This window comes from Vulpes vulpes, chromosome 2 (assembly GCF_048418805.1).
Source record: "Vulpes vulpes isolate BD-2025 chromosome 2, VulVul3, whole genome shotgun sequence".
NCBI classification, from domain to species: Eukaryota; Metazoa; Chordata; class Mammalia; order Carnivora; family Canidae; genus Vulpes; species Vulpes vulpes.
This window is the reverse complement of record NC_132781.1, coordinates 148,741,478-148,764,431: the sequence shown is the minus strand read 5'-3', so window position 1 is coordinate 148,764,431 and position 22,954 is coordinate 148,741,478. Positions and strand designations below refer to the sequence as shown.

General features: G+C 46.7%; 1 protein-coding gene across 6 annotated transcripts; it reads left to right on the top strand.

The window, feature by feature from the left end:
- Window positions 1-3,399: 3,399 nt before the first annotated feature.
- TMEM39B (transmembrane protein 39B) lies at window positions 3,400-22,665 on the top strand. 6 transcript variants are annotated; one of them, XM_072750390.1, is made up of 10 exons: window positions 3,400-3,555; window positions 5,214-5,340; window positions 5,848-6,067; window positions 6,474-6,556; window positions 6,672-6,755; window positions 7,077-7,231; window positions 14,231-14,567; window positions 15,499-15,686; window positions 20,609-20,729; window positions 22,211-22,665. In XM_072750390.1, exons 5-10 carry the CDS (start codon window positions 6,702-6,704, stop codon window positions 22,451-22,453), a joined length of 1,098 nt encoding a protein of 365 aa, XP_072606491.1. In that variant the 5' UTR covers window positions 3,400-3,555; window positions 5,214-5,340; window positions 5,848-6,067; window positions 6,474-6,556; window positions 6,672-6,701; the 3' UTR covers window positions 22,454-22,665. The 6 variants fall into 6 exon arrangements, with proteins under 6 accessions (XP_072606491.1, XP_025870225.1, XP_072606493.1 ...); XM_072750392.1 differs by lacking the exon at window positions 6,474-6,556 and adding an exon at window positions 9,794-10,064 and having other exon boundaries at window positions 3,428-3,555; XM_072750391.1 differs by having other exon boundaries at window positions 3,449-3,555; window positions 6,474-6,518.
- Window positions 22,666-22,954: the final 289 nt, after the last annotated feature.

The following is a 22,954-nucleotide window of genomic DNA, read 5'->3' as shown; positions in this document are numbered from 1 at the left end:
ATGTCTACCAATTTTTTACTTTTCTATATTTCTTTTATTATCTAAGTTCTACCCCCCTAAAAAGTGGCAACATAGCCACCACAAGCTCCAAGTTTATATCCTGCTTGCTTAACCATCCCAGAGGGGAGGAAATTATTTCCTAATTGTTCCAGCAAAGGTCCTAGGATTGCATTGCATCTCATTTGGCCTGACTGATATCACTACCCCCTCCACTCCCCACCCCCAACCAGTCATTGTAGCATGGAGTGGCAGGGTTGGAATGCTTTGATTCACCAGGCCAGAGTTATCTGCCCACACTGCAACTGCAGAGTAAGGCAGCCCCACCAGACCACATGGACTCAGAGAGAAGAACGAAGGGTAGTTCCCCAAGGGAAAATCAAAGTGTTCTAACCAGAAGGAGGAATGGATGTTGGGCAGACAAAATCAAGTCAACCTGTTCAAGATGGCCAAGAGCCAGAGATAATGGGTTACGTGCATAGCTGTCCATTTGAGTGGCCTTACACTCTTACACGGGGCCACTGGGTTGTATGAATGCCCTCAAATCAATTAAGCAAACATTTCCTGAGTATTTGCCATGTACAAGGTCCAGCACCCTTCTACATAATGGATGGACAGCAAGACATGCCGTTGTCACCAGCACCACTAAGACAATTACCAGACCCAAGCTACTGCTTCCTCCCATAGGAGCATAACAGGCAAACTCTTATTCCTCTCTCAGAAACCAGCTCTGATGTCATCTTTCATGAAGGCTTCTCTTGATCACCTCCCTGTCAGAGTTAGTCACCTTCCATCCACCTCTGGACTTGGTACATACTGGTATTGTTATCACAGTGTGCCATAATTTATTGATTCTCTTGTCTCTCCGAAGATGAGTGGCACCCTGGTATCCATAGTGCCTGCACTATGATGACACTAAAATTTTTTTGTTGAACTGAGTTAAAACAAGTTCCCAGGAATAGCCCAGCTTCAGTCCTTTATGGACTATTCCTGAAACCATTTGGCATTCCTTCCCGTTAGCTTTCCTTTTAAGAGCCAGTTTGCCACTACCTGAATTTAACTCAACTAATACATATTTGAATGCCTATCATATGCCAGGTAGTGTTGGGCTTTGGCAATTCAGAAGTTAACAGGATATATTTCAAATTTAGTATTTCAAATTTCTGGCCAAGGTCAGAACCAGCTCTTCTACCAGAATTTTTTTTTAAGATTTTTATTTATTTATTCATGAGAGACACATACAGAGATGCAGAGATATAGGCAGAGGGAGAGGCAGGCTCCTTGCAGGAAGCCCAAAGTGGAACTCAATCCCAGTACTCCAGGATCACGCCCTGAGTTGAAGGCAGATGCACTTAACGGCTGAGCCACCCAGGTGTCCCTTCCAGAATTTCTTTAGCTGGAAAAAGGAATCTTAGCCCTGGTCTCTTCTCTACTTTGTGAGCTGGTCATTCTCCCTCTCTGCACATCTTTTCTCTCAGAAGAGAAAGCCTGACATGGTGTAAAATCTATAATTTAATAGGTGTATACGTGTTAAACACGTTTCCATTTGCCAAGGCTAAAAACCTTGGAGTAATACTTGATCTTCTCTTTCTTCCTTACACCTATCCAATCTGTCCACAAATCCTATTGACTTTTACCCTCAAATCCAGAATCTAACACATCTCCCTCACTCAATCTGTTACAATCCATCAATATCTCTTGTTTGAATCATTGCCCTATCCTCTGTCTGGTCTCCCTGCTTCCACCCTTGCAGCCCTGCAGTCTACTCTTACACAGGAGCCAGAGTGATTCTTTAAAAATATAAGTTCAAACCCTCCAATAGCTCCCCATCTCATTCAGCGTAAGGAGGAGCCCTATATGGTCCGTCCCTTCTTATGTCCCACTCTCATGTCTATTTCAACCAAGCCACACTGGTCTCCTTGCTGTTTCTTAAACACATTAGCTATGTTCATACCTGATGGCCCTTCCACTGGTTTTTCCCTCTGCCTGGAGTACCCCTTTTCTCTGGATAACCAAATGACTGACTCAGTCATTTCCTTCAAGTGTTTGGCCAAAAGTCACCTTCTCAGTGAAGCATTCTCTGACTGTCCCAATTAAAATGGCACTCTCCCATCCCCCTTTCCTGTTTACCTCCACAATTATTCCCTTCTAACATACTAACGAATTTACTAATTTTATGTCCATCTCCTCTCACTTAACTGTAAGCTCTGTGAATATAGGGGATCCCTGGGCGGCGCAGCGGTTTAGCGCCTGCCTTTGGCCCAGGGCGCGATCCTAGAGACCCGGGATCGAATCCCACGTCGGGCTCCCGGTGCATGGAGCCTGCTTCTCCCTCTGCCTGCGTCTCTGACTCTCTCTCTCTCTCTTTTCTTTCTCTGTGACTATCATAAATAAATAAAAATTAAAAAAAAAAAAAGCTCTGTGAATATATACTAATTAAGTATCTACTAATTCATTCGATTAATTGAATATTGATGTCTGTTATGTGCCAAGCACTGGGCTAAGCCATGGAGCTACCAGGTGATTAAGACAGCTGATAGGGGACGCCTGGGTCGCTCAGCTATTGAGCGTCTGCCTTTGGCTCAGGGCATGATCCCAGATCCTGGGATGGAGTCCCACATCGAGCTCCCTGCATGGAGCCTGCTTCTCTCTCTACCTGTGTCTCGGTCTCTCTCTCTGTTTCTCATGAATAAATAAATAAAATCTTAAAAAAACACACACACACACACACAGCTGATAGGTTTTGTGAGGGAAGAAGTCCTAACAATTGGTGGCAGTAGGTCATTTATTGAGTGCTTCCTCTGTGTTAAGTACTTGCCATGTATCCTAATAATAATGATGGCTAACATTTGTTAAAACAGACCTTCTACATGAGTTATCTCATTCATTCCTCACCAACACCTATAAGGTGAATATTACCAGCCTCATTGTAAAGAGCAAGAAACAAGATTGCAAGGCTCAGAAAGAGCGAACCAGGATTTGAACTGAGGTGGTGGCAAGAGAAAGATTTAGGACTTAGGGTGGGCAAAACTAGGTGAAATACTGGTTGTGGGGGGTCGAGGGAAAGAGGAGAATGACTCCCAGGTTTTGACTAGGGTGGACCAAAGAAAAATAAGGCTGAAGACAAAGACCAAAGCCCGCGTTGAGTTTGAGGCGCCTGTGGGCCACTCAAGGATACGGTCCATCTCGGGCAGGAGCCCCGAAGCGGTTCCGGCCTCCTCCCTCGGGCCTGAAGACGCTGGGAGAAGAAACGCACGGGAAGAGCAGGAGGTGACTTCCCTCCCTCGGGGTCTCGGAGCAGCAGCTGCAGGAAGGGCGTAGGGGACCGCGAGACAAAGAGCGCGCACGCACCGCCTTAGTCCGCGCGGCCCCTTTAAGAAGCGCGCCCCCAGCTTCCAGCCCGCCTTGTATGCAAATTTGGCGGCCAGGCGGGAGCGCGCGGCTGCTACCCGGGGACTGGGCTGCGGCGGTTAGTCCTCTCCCGGCCGCCGTCGCCTCCGACATATTGCCCGCAGGAGCTGCGGCGGCGGAGCGGAGAGCGCCGGGGGGAGGAGATGGGTGAGAGGAGCGGGTCCGGCTCGGCCGGGGAACAAGCGGGCGTGGGGGTCGGGATGGCCAAGATGCTGACTGCTCCCCCACGCGGACAGGATCCCAGCGAGGGAAGGGGGAGGGGATGCGGGGCGCAGAGGGACCCCGCCCCCTCCGGTCGCTTCGCGGGGTGGGGCCTCGCTCGCGGGGGCGGGGCATTGGCGCAGGGGCGGGGCCTCTAAAACGGAGAGGGCCTGTTGGGGCTTGGGCTCGGTGGAGGATCCTCGCCCGGGCCAGAGTGGGGACGGGGCCAGGCGGACGCCGGGGCGTTGGTGCTCGGGCGGAGCCCCGGGGCTGTTGGAGCTTGGGCGGGGGCGGATTTTCTGGGCTGTAGGGTCTTTGCACTGGGGGCGTTGGGGCGGGAAGGAGACCTTGCGGACCTAGGGAGCCCCTTCTGGATAAGGGCTTCTAGGCAGAAAGCTTTTATCGGCTTGTGGGCGGGTTTTCTTGGCTGACAACAGTGTGTAGGCGGGGCTTCTGGGCCCAGGGGCTTTATGTGGGTGTAAGAGCTTCTAAAGAAAGGAGTTAAGTGTGGGCAGAGTTGTGGGCTGAGGGTGCACGTGTGGGATGTTTAAGCCAGGTGTAATACTATAGGAACAGGGCTTTTGGGGTGGGGGCTGGTGGGGTGCAGAGCTCCTTGACAAGTACTTTTTTGGAGACGTGTGGGAAAAGCTTCTGAGCTGAGAAGCTAGGGCCAGGGGTGTGTGTGGGTGGGGTGTGTGTAGACTGTGCAGCCGCGATTTGAATAAGGCTGTAACTTTGATTAGGACTGGGTGGTGCTTTGGAGCTTTGTACAGGACCTTTGTGCAGGATGGTGCCTGGGAGCTTGGGGTGGACTGCTAAGCCTAGAGAAATAGGTTTTGGGTCCACCACCACAGCATTCTCCCAGAGCCCACATCTTTGACCCTATGTTCAGGCCCTGCTCCTGACCATGAGACACAAGGATACTTGTTTAAGCTGGATCTCAGACTCTTGAGGAAAAGGCTTTGAGGGTGCCCAGAATCATAAGACTTGTAGGATCTGAACAGAGCAGTGTTATACCAGACCTAACAGCTCAAGCCTCAGACCCAAACTACCTGTGACACGTTGTAAACTCAGTTTCCTAACCTGTGGAAAACTTACTTTGCTGGTTTCATTAATTCATCAACATGTAGTTCATGGCACTTTATACCGGGCACTGTGGTGGGGGTAACGGATACAACAGTGACAAAGATGTAATGACCTCACTGACCTTCCATTCTAGTGAGAAAGACAATAAATATGTTAATAAATGAATAAGATAAATTCCAAGGGTGAATTCTTTGTGAAGAAAAAAATAAAAATGAGAATTATGGAGGCAGATACTTTAAAAACGGCAGTCAGAGAGGGGCTTTGCAGATAGGATACAGTAAGTACAAGAGGTAACAGTTTGGTTTACTTAAGGAGAGAAAGGATAGTATGGTTGAAGCATGGAGGCCAGGCAGAGAATAGTAGGAGATGAGGCTGAAGAGGTAGACAGGGGCCGGATCAGAGGTCTCTGTAATTGAATCATACAATGAGACACCCAGTAACTAGTAGCCAGTATCATTGCTGTTATCCTTGATATACGCCTTCTGGCTTGAGGATCTACCTTATGTTGAGTCCCACAGGAGGACGAAGAGGTCCCAACAGGACATCCTACTGTCGAAATCCACTGTGTGAGCCAGGATCCTCAGGGGGCTCTGGTGGGGGCCATACTTCCAGTGCATCGGTCACCAGTGTCCGTTCCCGCACCAGGTAAAACACTCTTTCCCCTTGCTGTGGGCTCACAGGGACAATACGAACAAAGCTCTTCTTTACTAGGCTCGGACTCTAGGATATGATACCCCAGATGGCAGATGGGGGTTTGAGTATAGCAAGCAGGAAAAAAGCTCAGGTGGTGCTCACTTGGGTAGATGCGGCAGGACATAGTATAATAAGCCCAAAGGCCTGGATTCCAGTATACGGTCCTGCTCCTGATTTTCTCATGACTTGAACAAGTTGTTTCCTCTCTTTGGGCCTCCTTTTCCTCATCTGTGAAATGGATCTAATAATTTTTTCCTTCCTGGGACATGTTGGAAGGCCTAAATAAGATTAGGGATAGGAAAGTCTTCGCTGGCTCCTTTGTCTGACAGGCAGGATCAGGAAACTCAGTCCTTGCCATGAGCTGCCTTTCTGATCCAGCCCCGCCATCCTGTGTCCTGGAAGCCTGTCTTGATGGGGTTCTCTGGTCAGCTCCTAATGTTTTTCCCTCTCACTTCCCAGGAGCAGTTCTGGGACGGGCCTTTCCAGCCCCCCACTGGCCACCCAGACGGTTGTGCCCCTTCAGCACTGCAAAATCCCTGAGCTGCCAGTCCAGGCCAGCATTCTGTTTGAGTTGCAGCTCTTCTTCTGCCAGCTAATAGCCCTCTTCGTGCACTACATCAACATCTACAAGACAGTGTGGTGGTATCCACCCTCCCACCCACCCTCCCACACCTCCTTGGTAGGTGCCCAGCTAGGACCAGCTGTGTGTGTGTGTGTGTGTGTGTGTGTGTGTGTGCTCCAGTGCTCATGACATTTGGTTTCAGTTTAGCGTAGCTTACCAAGCGCCCTGTACACTTGGCCTCATGCTGGGCATGGAGGGCATAGAAGGAATGGGAAGTGAATGATTCCTGAACGCTCACCCCTCATTGCTCAGTACCATTTTAGGCATTTTAAAGGTAGCAGAGAGAAACGGGACAGATTTTGCCTAAAGGAGCACAGAGTCTTAAGTCCTGTGCGGGATAAGAGCCACAGGCATACATGAGTATTTCAGGAGTGGAAAGATCTCCATGCAGAAAAAGAGGTTCAGGAACAGGGTCATGGGTGATCAGAGCAAGAGGGCTCACACACCACTCTCTTATCTCCAGGGACTGTCCCACTTCCCTCCTCTGGGTCCTGTTCTGCTTCTCTAGGTAATTTCCTGGCCTGACTCAGCTGGAGGCCTGTGAAGGTCAGAGAGTGGGGACAGTCCCTATGGAAAGGACTGGGCAGGGGGAGGGGGTATGAAAAACACCCATCTATGGGCAGGGGGCCCATGTGACCCCCCGGCCTCTGCCCCCTGACAGAATTTCCACCTGATCGACTTCAACTTGCTGATGGTGACCACCATCGTTCTGGGCCGCCGCTTCATTGGGTCCATCGTGAAGGAGGTGACTGGGTCCTAGAGGCTGGATGGGGACTTTGGGACTCCCCTTTCCCCCGGGGGGTACCAAGGAAACATGCCAAACCCTTCAAGCCTCAGGCATTTCCTTGGGCTCCCTTTGAACTTGGTTGAAGAACGCTACATCATCCCATCACTCTTTGGTGTTTGCTGGGCATTGAGGAAAAAGATTCACCTTGCCAGATTCTGCCCAGGCTGCTGTCCCCATGTTTCCCTGGGTGGGATCGCAGGCCATGCTGGGTGGGACTTGGGCACAACCCCCGTGGCCTCCATCCAAGGCCCCAGCCCGTCCTATCTCGCCCTGACCCAGGCTTCTCAGAGGGGGAAGGTCTCCCTCTTACGCTCGGTCCTGCTGTTCCTCACCCGCTTCACCGTTCTCACGGCAACAGGCTGGAGTCTGTGCCGCTCCCTCATCCACCTCTTCAGGACCTACTCCTTCCTGAACCTCCTGTTCCTCTGCTATCCGTGAGTACCCCTCACTTCACCCTTCACCACGTAGCACCGGGCTCCTGACGTCTGCCCTGAGCGTGGCTGGGTCAGCAGGCCCGCATACCTGGAAGACTCTCCCACTGTCTGACCTAGCCTCCTGAGAACAAGGTGATTAGCTTTCTCCCGCAGGAGCAGAAACTGAGAGAACAGGCATCATTTACTCTAGTTGCCACCCAGGGGGAGGTGAGAACGGGACTCACATCTGTGTGTGTAGGCCAAAGGAACATTCCTGAGGAGGATGCATGGGCTTTGTCTCCCTCTCCCTTCCTTTTTCTCTCCGGTTCTTTCTTTTTTTTTTTCTGTCTTTTTTTGTATCTTAGTGTTTATGTAATCTCTCAGTGCCTCCCCCACCTCTGTGCATGCAAGCACTGGCGTGTGTGCCTGTTTCTGTGTGGGTGTCTGTGCATGAAACGTGTGTGTCTGCATGCATGTGTGTGTGCGTGTATCTGCACATACGTGTGTGTATGTCAGTCTTGGTGTCTGTTTGCTCAGTCACTCCATCTCCAGAGCCCAGATTGTTAAGGATGGGAAGGTAGTGTCTGGGAGGAGCCCAGGACTGCCCCCTTCTGGCCTTGAACTGGGGAGAACTTTGGCAAGCCATCCACTCTGGCTGTGCCTAGGGCAGGTTCCTGGCTGCCTGGGCATTTAGTCATTGCCCAGCCCCTGGCCTTTCTTTCTGGTTCATGAACTTCCTCAGGCTGGGCCAGTTCTCTGGCCTGAGAGGCTTCAGAGCCGGATACTCATTCCTCTCTACCCTGCATGATGAAAAGGGCACTGTCATGGGAGGAGCCCCATCGCACCTGTTTTACTTATAACTAGTTTTTAATTATAAGAGTGAGACATGTGTCATATAAAAACATTAAACTTTACAGAAGCTTTTAATGTAGGAAAGTCCTCTAATATCAGTGTTCCAGAAAACCATTATTTGCAACATATCCTTCTAGACTTTTTTCTGTTCAAGCATATATACATACTTTTTTGTTGTTGTTAGAAAAAAGGAATTAATCCATGCATGATGTTGCACAATTTACTACATTTTTCACATAATCATATAACTTGGATATTTTTCCATGGCAATACATAGAGGTTGGCCTCATTTTTTTAATGATCTCATAATATCCGTTGCTATTATAAAAGCCTATTATTTAGGCTTTTCACAGTTGTCGTATTTGTCTTCTATTGGTGACCTTTTGAGGTGTTCCTAGCTTTTCCCTATTGGAGACAATGAAGTAAGGAACCTTCTTTTGCGTACATCTTTGCCTGCTTGTCTAATAGTCCTGTATAACAGATTCCCAGAAACAGAATTACTGTGCTGAAAGGTGCAGTCCATTTATATTTCTGATATTAACAAACGGCCCTCCAGGGGTTAGTTGGTTACAGCCGTCAACAGTCACCTTAATTTTTTTACTTCATAGTTATTATCCAGTGAATCCATTCTCCTCAAACACAAGTATCACCCAGTATTCATATTTTGCTTTATTTTTTTATTTCACGTATAAATTTTTATTAACATAGGGAAGGCATATCACAGCAAATCAATCCAGGAGTGCAGAAAGCTTATGATGAAAAGCAGCCTCCAACCCCACTTTTCAGCTTTTTAACCCACTTCTCCAAAGTTACCCCCATAATTCTAGCATCCTTGTATCTTTATTCTTTTTAAAAACGTAGGATTGATTTTATAGTGGGATAATAGTTTACAGAGTTAAAATTCAAAATGTATAAATATGTGTAAAATGTATATATTCAAAATGTGTAAAGAATATAGAATGAAAAAGTCTCCTTGGCTCCTGTCTGTCAGCTGTCTGAAACTGTCTGTCCAGTTTCCCTTTCAAGAGGCAACCACCAATGCTTCTGATTTCTTATATATCCTGGAAATGTTTTATGCATGTACAAGCATACCATATACCCATATAGGCGCACATATACATTGATTCCCTTCAATTTCAGATGAAGATTTACTTAGTTCACCCTTCCATCCATACTGTTCCCAGTACTTTGTAACTGTTATTGCTCTATTGATTATCTTTTCCAATAATATCCGTATGCCTGTATTTTTTTATTTCATCAACAATAGTATCTTAATCCCTTTTCTGTAGGCAGTAATCTTAGGAACTCTACTCGTCCATTTTTCCTCCCCTCTTCCACCTCTCACTTCCTGGCAGGTATTCTCTTATGTTTTTAAGCATGACATACACATTCTCCTCTATAACCACATTCAAGTCTTCCATTCTTTGTCTAAGGTTAATTCTAAACACTAAAAAGCAGTAAGTAGTATGAAAATATTATTCACTTCAGGGCCAAGTAGTATGCATAGATGATATTCCTTCTCTATAGTTACTGAGTTATAATCTTAGGCCTCTTAAAAAAAGAAAGTTCCTTGTGTCAAGGTCAAATGGTTTCTCTTTTCTTACATTCCATCAATTGCTTAAAATCATGACACATTTTAGTTTGCTTCATATTTAGATTGTAACTTTCTTATACAGCCTTTTTTATTTTCTTGGAGTTCTAATTGTCTTTCTTTTTTCTTGTTGACAAAAGAATGATGGGCCTTCAACATATCCTCAAGTTTATCCAGCCTCTCAATCATGCTACCTGTTGCCTGGAGTCCATTTTTCCCCCTAAAGACATCCCTCCTGGAGCCTTCCATCCTCCTGCTCCAGTCTGGAGTGGTTGTTCTTTAGGCCTGCTGTACAGCTCTCAGCCTGGGACTTCCCTTCGCTGCCCTCCTGGGTTGGATCCACTGTTTCCTGGATCCCATGTCTTCCTCTTTCTTGGTTTTCTCCCTTATTATGCTGGAGTGCATTATCAGGTAATTTCCTTAACAATGGGTATGTGGGAGGTTTATACATTCTAAGGCCTTGCATGTCTAAAAATGCCTTTATTCTACCCTCATACTTGATTGATGATTCAGCTAAATGTAGATTTCTAAGTTCAAATTCATATTCTCTCAGAAGTTTGAAGATATTACTCTATTGTCTCTCGCATCCAGTGTTTCTAATGAGAAGTCTGATGCCAGTGTGATCCCAGTTACTTTGTAGATGACTTGTTTTTTCCTTTGAAAGTTTTTAGAAATACCCTGTTAATCTTTTGATTTGAAATTTCACAAGGTGGTATCTGGTGTGGCACTTTTGTCATTCATCTTATCAGTACTCTAGGACTCTTTCAACCTGAGATGTGGGTATTTGTTCAGAACAGGAAATTTTTCTATTATTTCTTTGATAATCTCTTCCTTCCATTTTTTTCTATTCTCTATGGGACTTCTGTTCATCAGGTGGTAGACCTCATAGATTGATCATCTGTTTCTCTTATATTTTCTCTCATATTTTTCATATCTCTCCCTTTCTCTCATCTTTCTTTTTCTCTCCCTCTACTCCCTCCCTCCATCCTGCCTTCTCTGTCCTACTCCTCTCTCTTTTTACTTTGCCTTTAGAGAGATTTCCTCAACTTTATCTTTTAGCTTTTTACTGAGTTTTTCAGCAATCATATTTTCATTTCTAAGGCCTCTTGTTTTCTGATTGTTCTTTTCTCATAGAATTCTGTTCTTGTTTTAAAAATCTCTTCTGTTCCCTGAATTTTGTCTTTCTACTAGAGTCAGTTTTTTGTTTCATGCTGCTAGTTTTATAAGCATAGTTTCTTTCTTTTTATTTTTTTTTAAGATTTTACTTATTTATTCATGAGAGAGAGAGAGAGAGAGGCGGAGACACAGGCAGAGGGAGAAGCAGGCTCCATCCAGGGAGCCTGATGTGGGACTTGATCCAGATCCCAGGACTCCAGGATCACACCCTGGGCCGAAGGCAGGCGCTAAACCACTGAGCCACCCAGGGATCCCCTAAGCATAGTTAGTTTCTTTTGTCTCTTTACACTTACAAATAGAGGACTGAATAGGTTGAACCACACTTCGTCTCCCTCTGCCATTGTATATGTGAGTGGGAGTTTTGATCAGGAATTCTAAGTACATAAGTAGGACACACTGACTGGCAGACTTTGCTTTAGGATGAGGGAGTATGGTGCTAGTTGTCGGGTTGTGGGCTCCAATAGGCCAGAAGCCAGAGTGAGGGGGTTACTCTAGGGTGCCCCCATTAGAGACCACAATTCTCCCTAGACAGTTTGTTCAAATTTTTTTTTACAGAAGAATCCTTCAGAGTTGCATGAGGTAAGAGAATGAGGGGACTGACTCTTACAAATAAATACAGATCTTTGCTTAATCCCATTTGTTCAGTCCTGCTGCTTGCTTCTACCCTTTATCATCTATGCCTACTTCAAGCCAGAGTCTCCCTTGGGTCACTGGGCAGATAAGCTCCTACCCCCAGGGCAGCCCTCTCATAGCATATTCTAGACCTATACACTCTAGGCCTACATCCAGTTTAGCAGCTTCTAACCACTTGTTGTTACTGAACACTTGAAAGAGGCTAGTTTGAAGTGTGTTATAATCTGAAATAAACTTCAGATTCTGAAGACTTACAACAAAAAAAGAAAGTAGGTTATACCCGGATGGCTCAGTCCATTAAGTATCCGGTTCTCGGTTTTGGCTCAGGTCATGATCTCAGGGTTGTGAGATTGAGCCCTGCATCAGCTCTGCACTCAGTGTGGAGTCTGCTTGAGATTCTCTGCCTGTTCCTCTCCCCTTTCTCCTTGCATGCACTTCTGTGTACTCTAGCTCTCGCTCTCTCTCTAAAATAAATAAGTAAAATCTTAAAATAAGTAAAAATCTCATTTGTAAATGTTGATTATATGTTGAAATGATAATGTTTTGCATATATTGGGTTGAGTATTAAAATTAGCTTCATATTTTTTTCTAATGTGGCTATTAGAAATTTTCAAAGTACGTATGTAATTCTCATTATATTTGTGTTGAACAACGCTGCTCTAGATGATGGCTTCCTTCCTCATCTGTCAACATGTTTCCATCTGCTTTCTAAATTTGTTAAAATCACTTGTGAACTGATAATCCCATTCCCATTCTTTTTGCTGATAGGAATTTCTTTTCTATTTTTATACTGTCGCGTCTTAAGTGGAGAAAAGGAGAGGGAATCTGCCATCTTACATGTGAGGTTGCTTCTAACTTGTGACCTGCGGAGCAGTCACTTGCTGTTACCAAATAATTAAATTATATTTGCAGTCCTTCTTAGAGGCAAAACCAGGGAGATTCTTAAATACTTGGACTTAAATTTGGGTCTGAATCCCTTGTATGTTCCTGTAGGTTCCCCACTCCTTCATTCCCACAAGGTGTCCTGAAGAGTGTTTTGGGAATCCCATTTCAGTCTTCTTTTCTGTCCCATACAATCACTGATCTCTCTTTTCTAAACAAAATTTTATGGATCTTCTCCTTTGGATCAAGCACCGTGCTGGGCATTGTTGGAAGGTTTAAAGAGAGTATTTATGAACACTAGGTGTAATGCCTGACTAAGTGTAGAAAATCAATACAAGCTATGTAACAGGGCAAATTAAGGAAACTGAGGTTCATATACATTAAATAACTTGCTCTAAATTACAATGCGAGTAACTAGCAGAGCTGAGATTTTAACCCTGGCCTATTCGACCAAAGGCTATGCTCCTGACCACAGTTCTCTAAGTTCTCTTACTTAACCTTACCCCAGGGAGAGCAGTAGCATCCCTGTTTTATAGACCAGAAAGCAAAACCCAAAAAGGCCAACTGCTTGCCCAAGAACACTCATGTATCCCTTCTTGGAACAGAAAAAAGGAAGAAAAAAAAATTACTACTGATAAGAAAATGCAGCATTCTCATTGGCCTTAACTCCTGGGGGCAGCCCAGGGACCCTTGTGGGGCTATGTCTGAGGTCCTGGAGAAAAGGATGAGCCCCAAGCTAAAAAAAGGAAAGCCTGTAAATAGCACCTATTACAGTGTTCCATGTACTGAGCTACTGTTTCCCATTTATTTACTTATTTGTTTTTTTATTTATTATTTTACTTAAAGTAATCTTTATGCCCCAGTGTGGGGGGCTTGAGCTCACAACTGCCAGATCAAGAATCATATGCTCCACCAACTGAGCCAGCCAGGTGCCCTGGCTCTTAACTACTTTTTTTAATTATCTACTTTCCCTACTTATCTACTTTCCTGGGCTTTGGGTCCATCTAATTTTCTCTTCAAAAGATACCAGCCAAAAAAGAAGATAGCAGTGATGCGCCCTTTGACTAATTAGCTACAGCCCTAAGGGTACTGCACAAGGAAAGGGATTAGTACTTTTCAAGGGCCCATTTCAGTGCCTGGCACATAATAGGCACATAGTAAATACCGTTCCTGAACCACCTTCCTCCACAAGCTGATGAGCTGACTCTCAAGTATGCAGCTGTAACAACTTAGACCTCTCTTGTGGTACTGCATACATTTTTTTTTTTAAGTACTGTGCTCAGTGTGGGGTTTAAATTTATGACCCCCACAATCAAGAGCCACATACTTCTCCGACTGAGCCAGTCAGGCACCCCTTGTACATTTTTAGCTAATTAATCACTCATAGTATTTGTTGAGTATGTATCTTGGTCTTTGGTACCAGATGGTTTTGGGCTTGAATCTCAGCTGTATTGCTTCCTTACTTAGGGTAACCTTTGGGAATCCACTTCAAACTCAACCTTTAGCTGAGCCACAGCTTCTTCGGAGGGATACAAAATAGTACTGAGTGCATAGTGTTCTTAGGAGAAGCAAAAGAAGACAACGTGTGTGCCCAATGAATGTGGGCTGTTAGGATCACTGTTAGCAATAGACCACGAGGCAGGGCCTCATCTCCTGCTTCCTACTCTATTCCCCGATGCTCGGCACAATGTTTGGCCTGCACCCAATAACACCTATGTTGAATGTCTGATCAGAGAATGGCTGAATAGAAAGATGGGGGTAAATTCTACCCCTCTGAGTAGCCAGGAAAGCTAAGGCCCAGGGAGGAAAGAAGATTCCCTCTGTGGGTAAGGGTTGGGATTGTGGCCCATGGGCAGGCTTCCCCTCACCACTGTATTCCCCAGCAGGTTTGGGATGTACATTCCGTTCCTGCAGCTGAACTGTGACCTCCGCAAGACCAACCTCTTCAGCCACATGGCCTCCATGGGGCCCCGAGAGGCCGTCAGTGGCCTGGCGCGGAGCCGGGACTATCTGCTGACACTGAGGGAGACGTGGAAGCAGCACACACGGCAGCTGTACGGCCCAGATGCCATGCCCACCCATGCTTGCTGCCTGTCCCCCAGTCTCATCCGCAGTGAGGTGGAGTTCCTCAAGATGGACTTCAACTGGCGCATGAAGGAAGTGCTGGTCAGCTCCATGCTGAGTGCCTATTATGTGGCCTTTGTGCCTGTCTGGTTCGTGAAGGTGCGTAGCTCAACCCAGAGAGGGGAGGGACCTGTTTGGGGCCTTACTCTGCTGCCTGCCCCCCAGGAGCCCTCCTGCTTGCATAAATAAGTGGACCACTTTTGATCAGATTGCTATCTGTTCTCTGGAGGGTTAGAGTAACTACTGCCTCCATTGTAGAGTGGAGAGAACAAGGCTGTTCTCCAAGTGACCTGCACCACCTGTCACCCAGCCAATGAGGGGGACATGACACTGTTGTTCATAGTACTTGATAACAAAACAGTGATGTATTTCACTATGACTATTGTGGCCCAGGCATGTCACAGTATCCAGCTTTATCATTCAGTAGGAAAGCCAGGATTCATCCAGACCTGAGTGATTCCAAAAGCCTGTGCTTTCTCTCTAGCAGTATGGTCGCCTAGGAAGGTCCCTCCCCAGCTGACAGTAGGCTTGAAACATTTCTCCGGGGATGGACTGCCCTGAGTGATTTGAGGCTGAGACGACTTACTGTTTATTGACCACCTACAGTGTTCTAGAGCTTTCATGAATGTGATAATCCTCCTAACACCTCTCAGAGATGATTGGTAACTATTACCATTTAAAAGAAGAGAAAGCTAGAGCATGGAGAAATGAAATGACTTGCCCAGCATCACATAGTTCATAAGCAGCAGAGCCAAGATTGGTACTCATGTCTGTTGGATCCCAGAGCCTGTGCTCTGGCTCAGAGAAGTAAGCAGTGGGAGCAATTTTTCTGTAAGAAGAGTTTGAAGGACTGAGTAGTGGCCACAGGGTCTAAGCTTAAGTCTTCTTTGGTGTTTGATCCTTGGTCTCAGGCCTCCCCCCTCCTCCCAGAAGGCTGCCATGGTTTCTGAGGCAGGTAGAATCAGGTAAGAGGGAGGGAGGGAGGCCATTATGGACATTCCTGGCCTTATCCATCTCTCACTGCTCCCAGAACACACATTACTATGACAAGCGCTGGTCCTGTGAGCTCTTCCTGCTGGTGTCCATCAGCACATCAGTGATCCTCATGCAGCACCTGCTGCCCGCCAGCTACTGCGACCTACTGCACAAGGCCGCTGCACACCTGGGCTGCTGGCAGAAGGTGGACCCAGCGCTGTGCTCCAATGTGCTGCAGCACCCGTGAGTCGCCCTCCCCTCCCCTGCCCAGTCTACCCGCTTATGGTCAGTGCCTGTGGAGTCACTGGTCTCCTCCCTCACCAATTCATTCATTCAGTTGGCAGATAGTTGTTGAGCACATCTCATATGCTAGGCGCCTTGAGGCCAGAGTAGGGTATGGCAGGGACCAAGGCAAACGTGTCCTCTGTGCTTAGGTAACTTGCAGTGTGCTGGAGGTGGGAGGAGGCCAGGCAGTAAATTCATAGACCCATTGACTTTCTCATTCACTGACCATTATTTATTCACCTCATTGACCAATATGCTCTTGCATTCATTCTCCGCTTCTCTGCTTCTGTCACCTGCTCACTCATTGTTCAATCATTAGGTCATCTTCTTTCTGGCAGACATTTACCTTCCCAGAGCTGTAACTGACCTGGTGCTATGTATTGGACAGAAGAGCTTGGATTTTGACCTACAGGCAGAAGGGTGCTATGGAGGGTTTTAAACAGTGGAGGAACCCATTCCAAGGTGCCTTAGAAACATCAGTCTGGTCAGAGGATATGGTGCCATGTCAGCCGATGGTGAGCCCTGGCCAGGGAAGCAGAGCCACAGAGAGGGAATGACTGAGATGTAGTCCTTGAGGATGTTGGTGTGGTGGAGGTGATAACCATGTACACAAATGGTTATAGGATGATGGGGAGAAAGAAGCCTGGCTGCAGGACAGCATTGCAGAGACAGAAGCATCTGCTCAGGAGCTCTGAGGTGCTAGGTCGGTCTCCTCTCAGCCTGGCTCATCCTTCATAGTACCTACCTCATGGTACATTTCATCCAGGTTACCCTCACTTTCCATTAAACCGAAAGCTCCTTAAGGCTGGGCCCACCTGAATCAAATCCAAGCCTTGGGCCCAGCACAAGGTGTGGCAGAGAAGAGGTCCCTAGGACAGGTTTTAGAGGTAGATCCACCAAGAAGCAGAGATGCCAAGGGAGGCTACAGAGGCACCTGGCTGGCTGAGTAGAGCATGTGTCTTGACCTTGGAATTGTGAGTTCAAGCCTCACAACTTGAGCATAGAGATTACTTTTTTTTTTTTAAGACATTTTATTTATTTATTCATGAGAGACACACAAAGGCGCCTTGAGGCCAGAGTAGGGTATGGCAGGGCCCAAGGCATAGAGATTACTTTATGCCACCTCCAGCACACTGCAAGTTACCTAAGCACAGAGGACACGTTTGCCTCTCAGAGAGAGAGAGAGAGAGGTGAAGAGACATAGGCAGAGGGAGAAGCAGGCTCCATGCAGGGAGCCCCATGCGGGACTCCATCCCGGGTCTCCAGTATCATGCCCTGGGCTGAAGGTGGCGCTAAACCGCTGAGCCACTGGGCTGCCCTAGAGATTACTTTTAATAAAAAATAAATAATGCAGGGGAGTAGCATGGAACATTGTAGTAGGTGCTGTTTTGTTTTGTTTTGTTTTTTAAGATTTTATTTATTTATTCATTAGAGACAGAGAGAGGCAGAGACATAGGCAGAGAAGCAAGCTCCCTGCAGGGAGCCCGATGTGGGACTCGATCCTGGGATCACACCCTGAGCCAAAGGCAGACGCTCAACCTCCTGAGCCACCCAGGCGTCCCATAATAGGTGTTGTTTACAGGCTTTCCTTTTTTTAGCTTGGGACTTATCCATTTTCTCAGACACAGCCCCCCAAGGGTCCCTGGGTTGTCCCCAGGACTTAGGGCGAATGAGAATGCTATATTTTCTTATCAATGGTCATTTTTTTTTCTTCCTCTTTTCTGATGTTCCAAGAAGGGATACATGAGTGTTCTTGGGCAAGCTGTTGGCCTTTTTGGGTTTTTGCTTTCTGGTCTATAAAACGGGGATGCTACTATTCTCTCTGGGGTAAGGCTAAGTAAGAGAACTTAGAGAACTGTGGTCAGGACCATAACCTTTGGAGTCAGATAGCCCTCTGTGCTAGTCAGGGTTCTTCTCAGGCTCTGTCCAAATGGTTCAGAAAAGGGGATGGACATTGCTAAATGAGCCAGAAGAGGGCCTAGCTTAGCCTTGGCCTCTGTGGGGGAAGGAGGAATAGAAAGATAAAATAAAGCTGAACATGAGGAGAAACCTGTGCCTTGCTCACAATGGTCCTGGTCTGTAGAGAAGACCCAGACCCCTTCATATGGCTTCCCAGCTGCTGAACTGGGTCCTGCCAGCCTTTTCTGCATCCTCTTTTACCCTGCCTTCTCCATTCATACTGTGCTCTAACCAGACCAGACCGCTTCAGATCCTCAGATTCTTTTTTTTTTCCCCAAAGATTTTATTTATTTATTCATGAGAGACACAGAGAGAGGCAGAGAGACATAGGCAGAAGGAGAAGCAGGCTCCATGCAAAGAGCCCAATGTGGGACTTGATTCCAGAACTGCAGAATCATGCCCTGAGCCGAAGGCAGACGCTCAATCACTGAGCCACCAAGGCATCCCAGATTATCAGATTCTTTGTGTATGTTTGTATCTATGCCTAAGCCACATGATGCTTGTTTTGCCTGGACTACCATTTCCAACTTTCTTTCTTGATTAATTCCTATGCATCCTTTAGCAGTTTGCTTCCTCTAGCAATACTTTCTTTACCACCCACAATGGGTTCAGGGCCCCCTCCCCTGTGCTCTCACAATCCTGTAATATCGTGATTATTGCACCTAACACTTCCTACTCTGTTTGCTTAGTTGCTTGCCTATTTTCCCAGGACTAAAGCTCCTGGAGGTCAGGATCCTTGCCTGTTAAACACTTGGCCATCTCTTAGCAGAATGCCTGGCTTATAATAGGTCCACAGAAAATTTTGGTGGTTTGTGTTTCATGTTTTTTTTAAGGTAAAATTTATATATGGTGAAATGTGCAATCTTTTTTAAATTTAAATTCAATTTAATGAACATGTATAATTAGTTTCAGAGATAAAATTTAGTGATTCATCAGTTGCATTTAACACCCAGTGCTCATTCCATCAAGTGCCCTCCTTAATACCCATCACCCTGTTACTCTAGCCTCTGCCTACCTCCCCCCCAGCAACCCTCAATTTGTTTCTGTAGTTAAGAGTCTGAAATGCACAAATTTTTTTTTTTTTTTTAAGATTTTTGTTTATTTGAGAGAGAAAGAACATGAGCTGGGAGGGGGCAGAGGGAGAGGGAGAATCAGACTCCCCACTAAGCAGGGATCCCAGTGCAGGGCTCGATCTTGAGACTCCAGGATCATGACCTGAGCTGAAGGCAGACAACCAACTGACAACCACCCAGGCACCCTGAAATGCACAAATCTTAAAGTGTACAGTTCTTTGAGTTTTGATAGTCCTGTACACCCATGTATAGGTAGAACAAGATGTAGAACATTTACAACTTCTCAGAAAATTTCCTCTTGGCTCTTCCCAGTGACCACCTTCCACTCACCACCACCACCTAGACAACCATTTTTCTACTTTCTTCTACTTCTTCTGTTCTACAACTTAACATAAATGAAATCTTGGTTCTGCTGCTTTTTCATTCAGTATATTGCCTATGAGATTCATCCACATTGTTAGGTATAACATGATAACTGGTTTTTAAATTTTTTTTAAAAGATTTATTGGGAGGCCTGGGTGGCTCAGCAGTTAAGCGCCTGCCTTCAGCCCAGGGCATGATCCTGGAGTCCTGGGATCAAGTCCCACATTGGGCTCCCTGCATGGAGCCTGCTTCTCCCTCTGCCTGTGTCTCTGCCTCTCTGTGTCTCTCTCTGTCTCTCAGGAATAAATAAAAATCTTAAAAAAAATTTTTTTTATTTACATGGTTGAGAGAGAGAGAGAGAGAGAGAGAACACATGTGAGCAGGGGAGGGGCAGGGGAGAGAATATCCAAGCAGACTCCCACCAAGTGCAGAGCTTGATGCTTCTCTCATGAGCCATGAGATTAGGACCTGACCTGAAACTAGGAGTCAGATGCTCAACTGACTGAGCCATCTAGGTGCCCTGATAACTGGTTTTTAAATGAATGAATCCACAGGGTAGGAACCTGAGTTAGGGTTTTTCGTGGACAGCAATTCTCTGTCCTCTGGCCCAGGACCTTTGGAGTCCCTGGGAAATCTGACAGAACACTGGAAGAATCGGAAGATTCCACCATCCCACCTTCATGTGCTCTCTAAGGCCCCTCTGTGCCAGGCCTTGTGCCATGCTCCAAGGACACAGAGATGAAATGGACACCGTCCCCTCCCTCAAAGACTCCCAGACTAGTGAGGGATACAGGGAAATAAGTAACGAAACATTGAGGAGAGTGGACCAGTAGCAGGAAATCCAGGGAGGTGCTGAAGTATGCTGAACTCTAGGGAGTTGGAGAAAGGCTTTCTGGAGGATCCTGAGTATAGAAAGAACTTGCCAGAAGGATGGGATCAAGAAGGGCAGTCCAGTTGGAGGGAGTGACTTATGCAGAGACATGAAACAGTAAACTGTGCTGGAGGAACTAGAAGCAGCTCTGAATGGCTTGATCACAAGCTGTACAGTAGGAGGGAGTTGGAAGACCGAGCAGGGCCTCAGAGGCCACGGCGAATCCTTAGGGACTTGACTCCAAGGGCAATGAAAATACTTCCAAGGGTTTTGAGTGGAGAATAGGCTCAGCTTGGTGTTTTCCCAAGACCACTCAGGTAGCTGTCTGGTGGACTAATGGAGGCTCTAGGTGGGACTAGAGGGAAAGGGTTTTCTTGACAGTCCCTCAGACATGAATCTCAACCCTAGAGCTTCTGACTCCCAGTGCAGTGGATTTCTCATGATTCTTACCCCATTTTTACAGAGGAGGCAACTGAGACCAAAAAAGGAAAGTCACTGTGTCTAAATAATAGAAATGGGAGTAGGGCCCTGGTGGTCACACCAGGCCCAGTCTTCTGGTACCCCCTTTTGGGGGCGAGCTGGGCATAAGGGGCACTCTTGGGCTGTGCCTCCAGGTGGACAGAGGAATGCATGTGGCCACAGGGCGTGCTGGTGAAGCACAGCAAGAACGTCTACAAAGCAGTGGGCCACTACAACGTGGCCATCCCCTCTGACGTCTCCCACTTCCGCTTCCACGTGAGTCTCCTCCCCGGGGAAGAAGGGGCGAGGGCTGCTTTCAAGGGCGGGAGGATCTGGGGGCGGGGGATAATGTCCTAGCAACAGAAAGCCATTTTCAGCATTTCTCAAATCCAAAGGAAATTCCACCTGTGCAGCACAGGACAGCCGTCTGTATGGTGACTTCATAACGGCAGCTTACTTGGTAGCAGACCTTTGAAAACATCAGGTGGAGGCAGGAAAACTGATAAAATAAAAGAGAGGTTCTCAGGGGCAAAAATCGTAACTGTTCTCATTCAGTGTGGTGTGCCAGGCACAATGGTAAGCACCTGCCACATACCCTCGATCCAACTATTGCTGGATGTGTGTGAGAGAAGTACCAGGGCTATCCTCATTTTCTGAGGCTGAAATAGACTTAGAATCTGACTTGTTCAAGGGTGCTTTGCTAGGAAACTTGGGGTCCCATAGTAAGGACTCATGGCCTCAGCATAGTGAAAAGAACTGCTCAAAATCACTGAGGCTAGTGGTCTCCATTTTATTTACTTATTTTGTTATCAAAATCCTTTTTTTCCCAACACTTTAGTCATAGACTAAAGTCTGGTATATAGGATTTCATGGCACCATTCTATTTGAAAGGGTTGGAACTCCCTTTACTTCCCACTCACCACTGCTGTAAGCCCCTAAAAGGCTGCCTCAGAACCTGGGTTTCCAAGGAACACAGTTTCAGAAATCATTGATCTTGGTGCCCTCTTTACATTAGAGAAATCTGAGCCCCAGACAGGAAAGGGACTTGCCCAGGGTTCTGCAGGCTGTCAGATGCAGAGCTGAGACTGGCGGGCTGGTTTCTTGGACTCCCATCTCCTGTCACATCTCTTCTTATCCTGTAAGCAGCTCTTGAGGTTTAGGTACCTTGGCCCCTGCAAAATCAAGATTCCCTAAGCGTTGATCACTCTTTCAAACTGATCAAAACATTTTTCTTGAGTTCCTGCACTCTCCCTTGCTTTGAAAACACCAGGTCAGAGTGAGGTGTCACCACATGCCCTGGAAGTTTCTGGCCTAAGTCAGGGTGCTCCCCATGAAGAAGTGGGTGACTCAGGCTGTAGAGTCTGTAATAACTTTCCACACCTGTGTCGTAAGATTCTAATTTGTTCAGGCCTGATTGTACCCAGAAGGATCACATATAACAAGGTGTTGATTGTAGACCAGAAAAAATTTGAGTGAGCAAGCAAGATCTCTCAAGAAAAGCTTCCTGGGGGAGGTTCAGCAAGATCTTAAACAACTGCTGTGGGAAGCAGTAGTCTTGACAGAAGAACGACCAAAAGCAAAAGCAGAGAGGTGGCAAAATCCACACCCAACCCTACAGTCTTCCTCCTCGCCCACGTCTACATGGGGCCCCATGAGCTTGTCCCCTTCACTGCCACCCTCCCCCCCTCAGAAGCCCCTTCCAAGAGGCAGGTTATTAGAACATACTTTCCCATTTCTGCCTACCTTTTCCTGGGCAGTTCTTTTTCAGCAAACCGCTACGGATCCTCAACATCCTTCTGCTGCTGGAGGGTGCTGTCATTGTCTACCAGCTATACTCCTTAATGTCTTCTGAAAAGTGGCACCAGACGATCTCACTGGCGCTCATCCTCTTCAGCAACTACTATGCCTTCTTCAAGCTGCTGCGGGACCGCTTGGTATTGGGCAAGGCCTACTCCTATTCAGCCAGCCCCCAGAGGGACCTGGACCACCGGTTCTCCTAAGTCCCAGGGTGACCCCAGGGACAGCATCCAGGCTTCAGCCAGGGGTTCTCTGGGAAGGGGCTGTTGGGGAGGGTTGGGTGAGGGGCAGAAAAACCCACAAAAAGAGACAAAAAAAATTTACCAGAGCTTTGTATTTTTGTTACATACTGTTTGTTTCTTTGATAATTGATGTGATTATGAGGGGGGGGAAAAGTCCTATTTTTATACTCCCATTAAGTCTGTGTGTCATTTGTTTCTTTCCCTTCTTGCCTCTGGGGCCTCTGTGGGTCCTGCCTTCTCCATTGGAGAAGAGTTGAGGCACCAGAGGTTGTGGAAACAGTGGTAGCTTCTGACGGCTGAATACTGTATATGGGACATTATTCTTATGTGTATTATAGGCCTTGTCTCAATCCAACTTTATGACAACCCTAGGAGGTAGGTGCTGTCACTCCAATCTTATAGTTGAAGAATGAGCACAGAGAACTATAGTGACTTGCCTAAAGTATCACAGAAGCCAAAAAC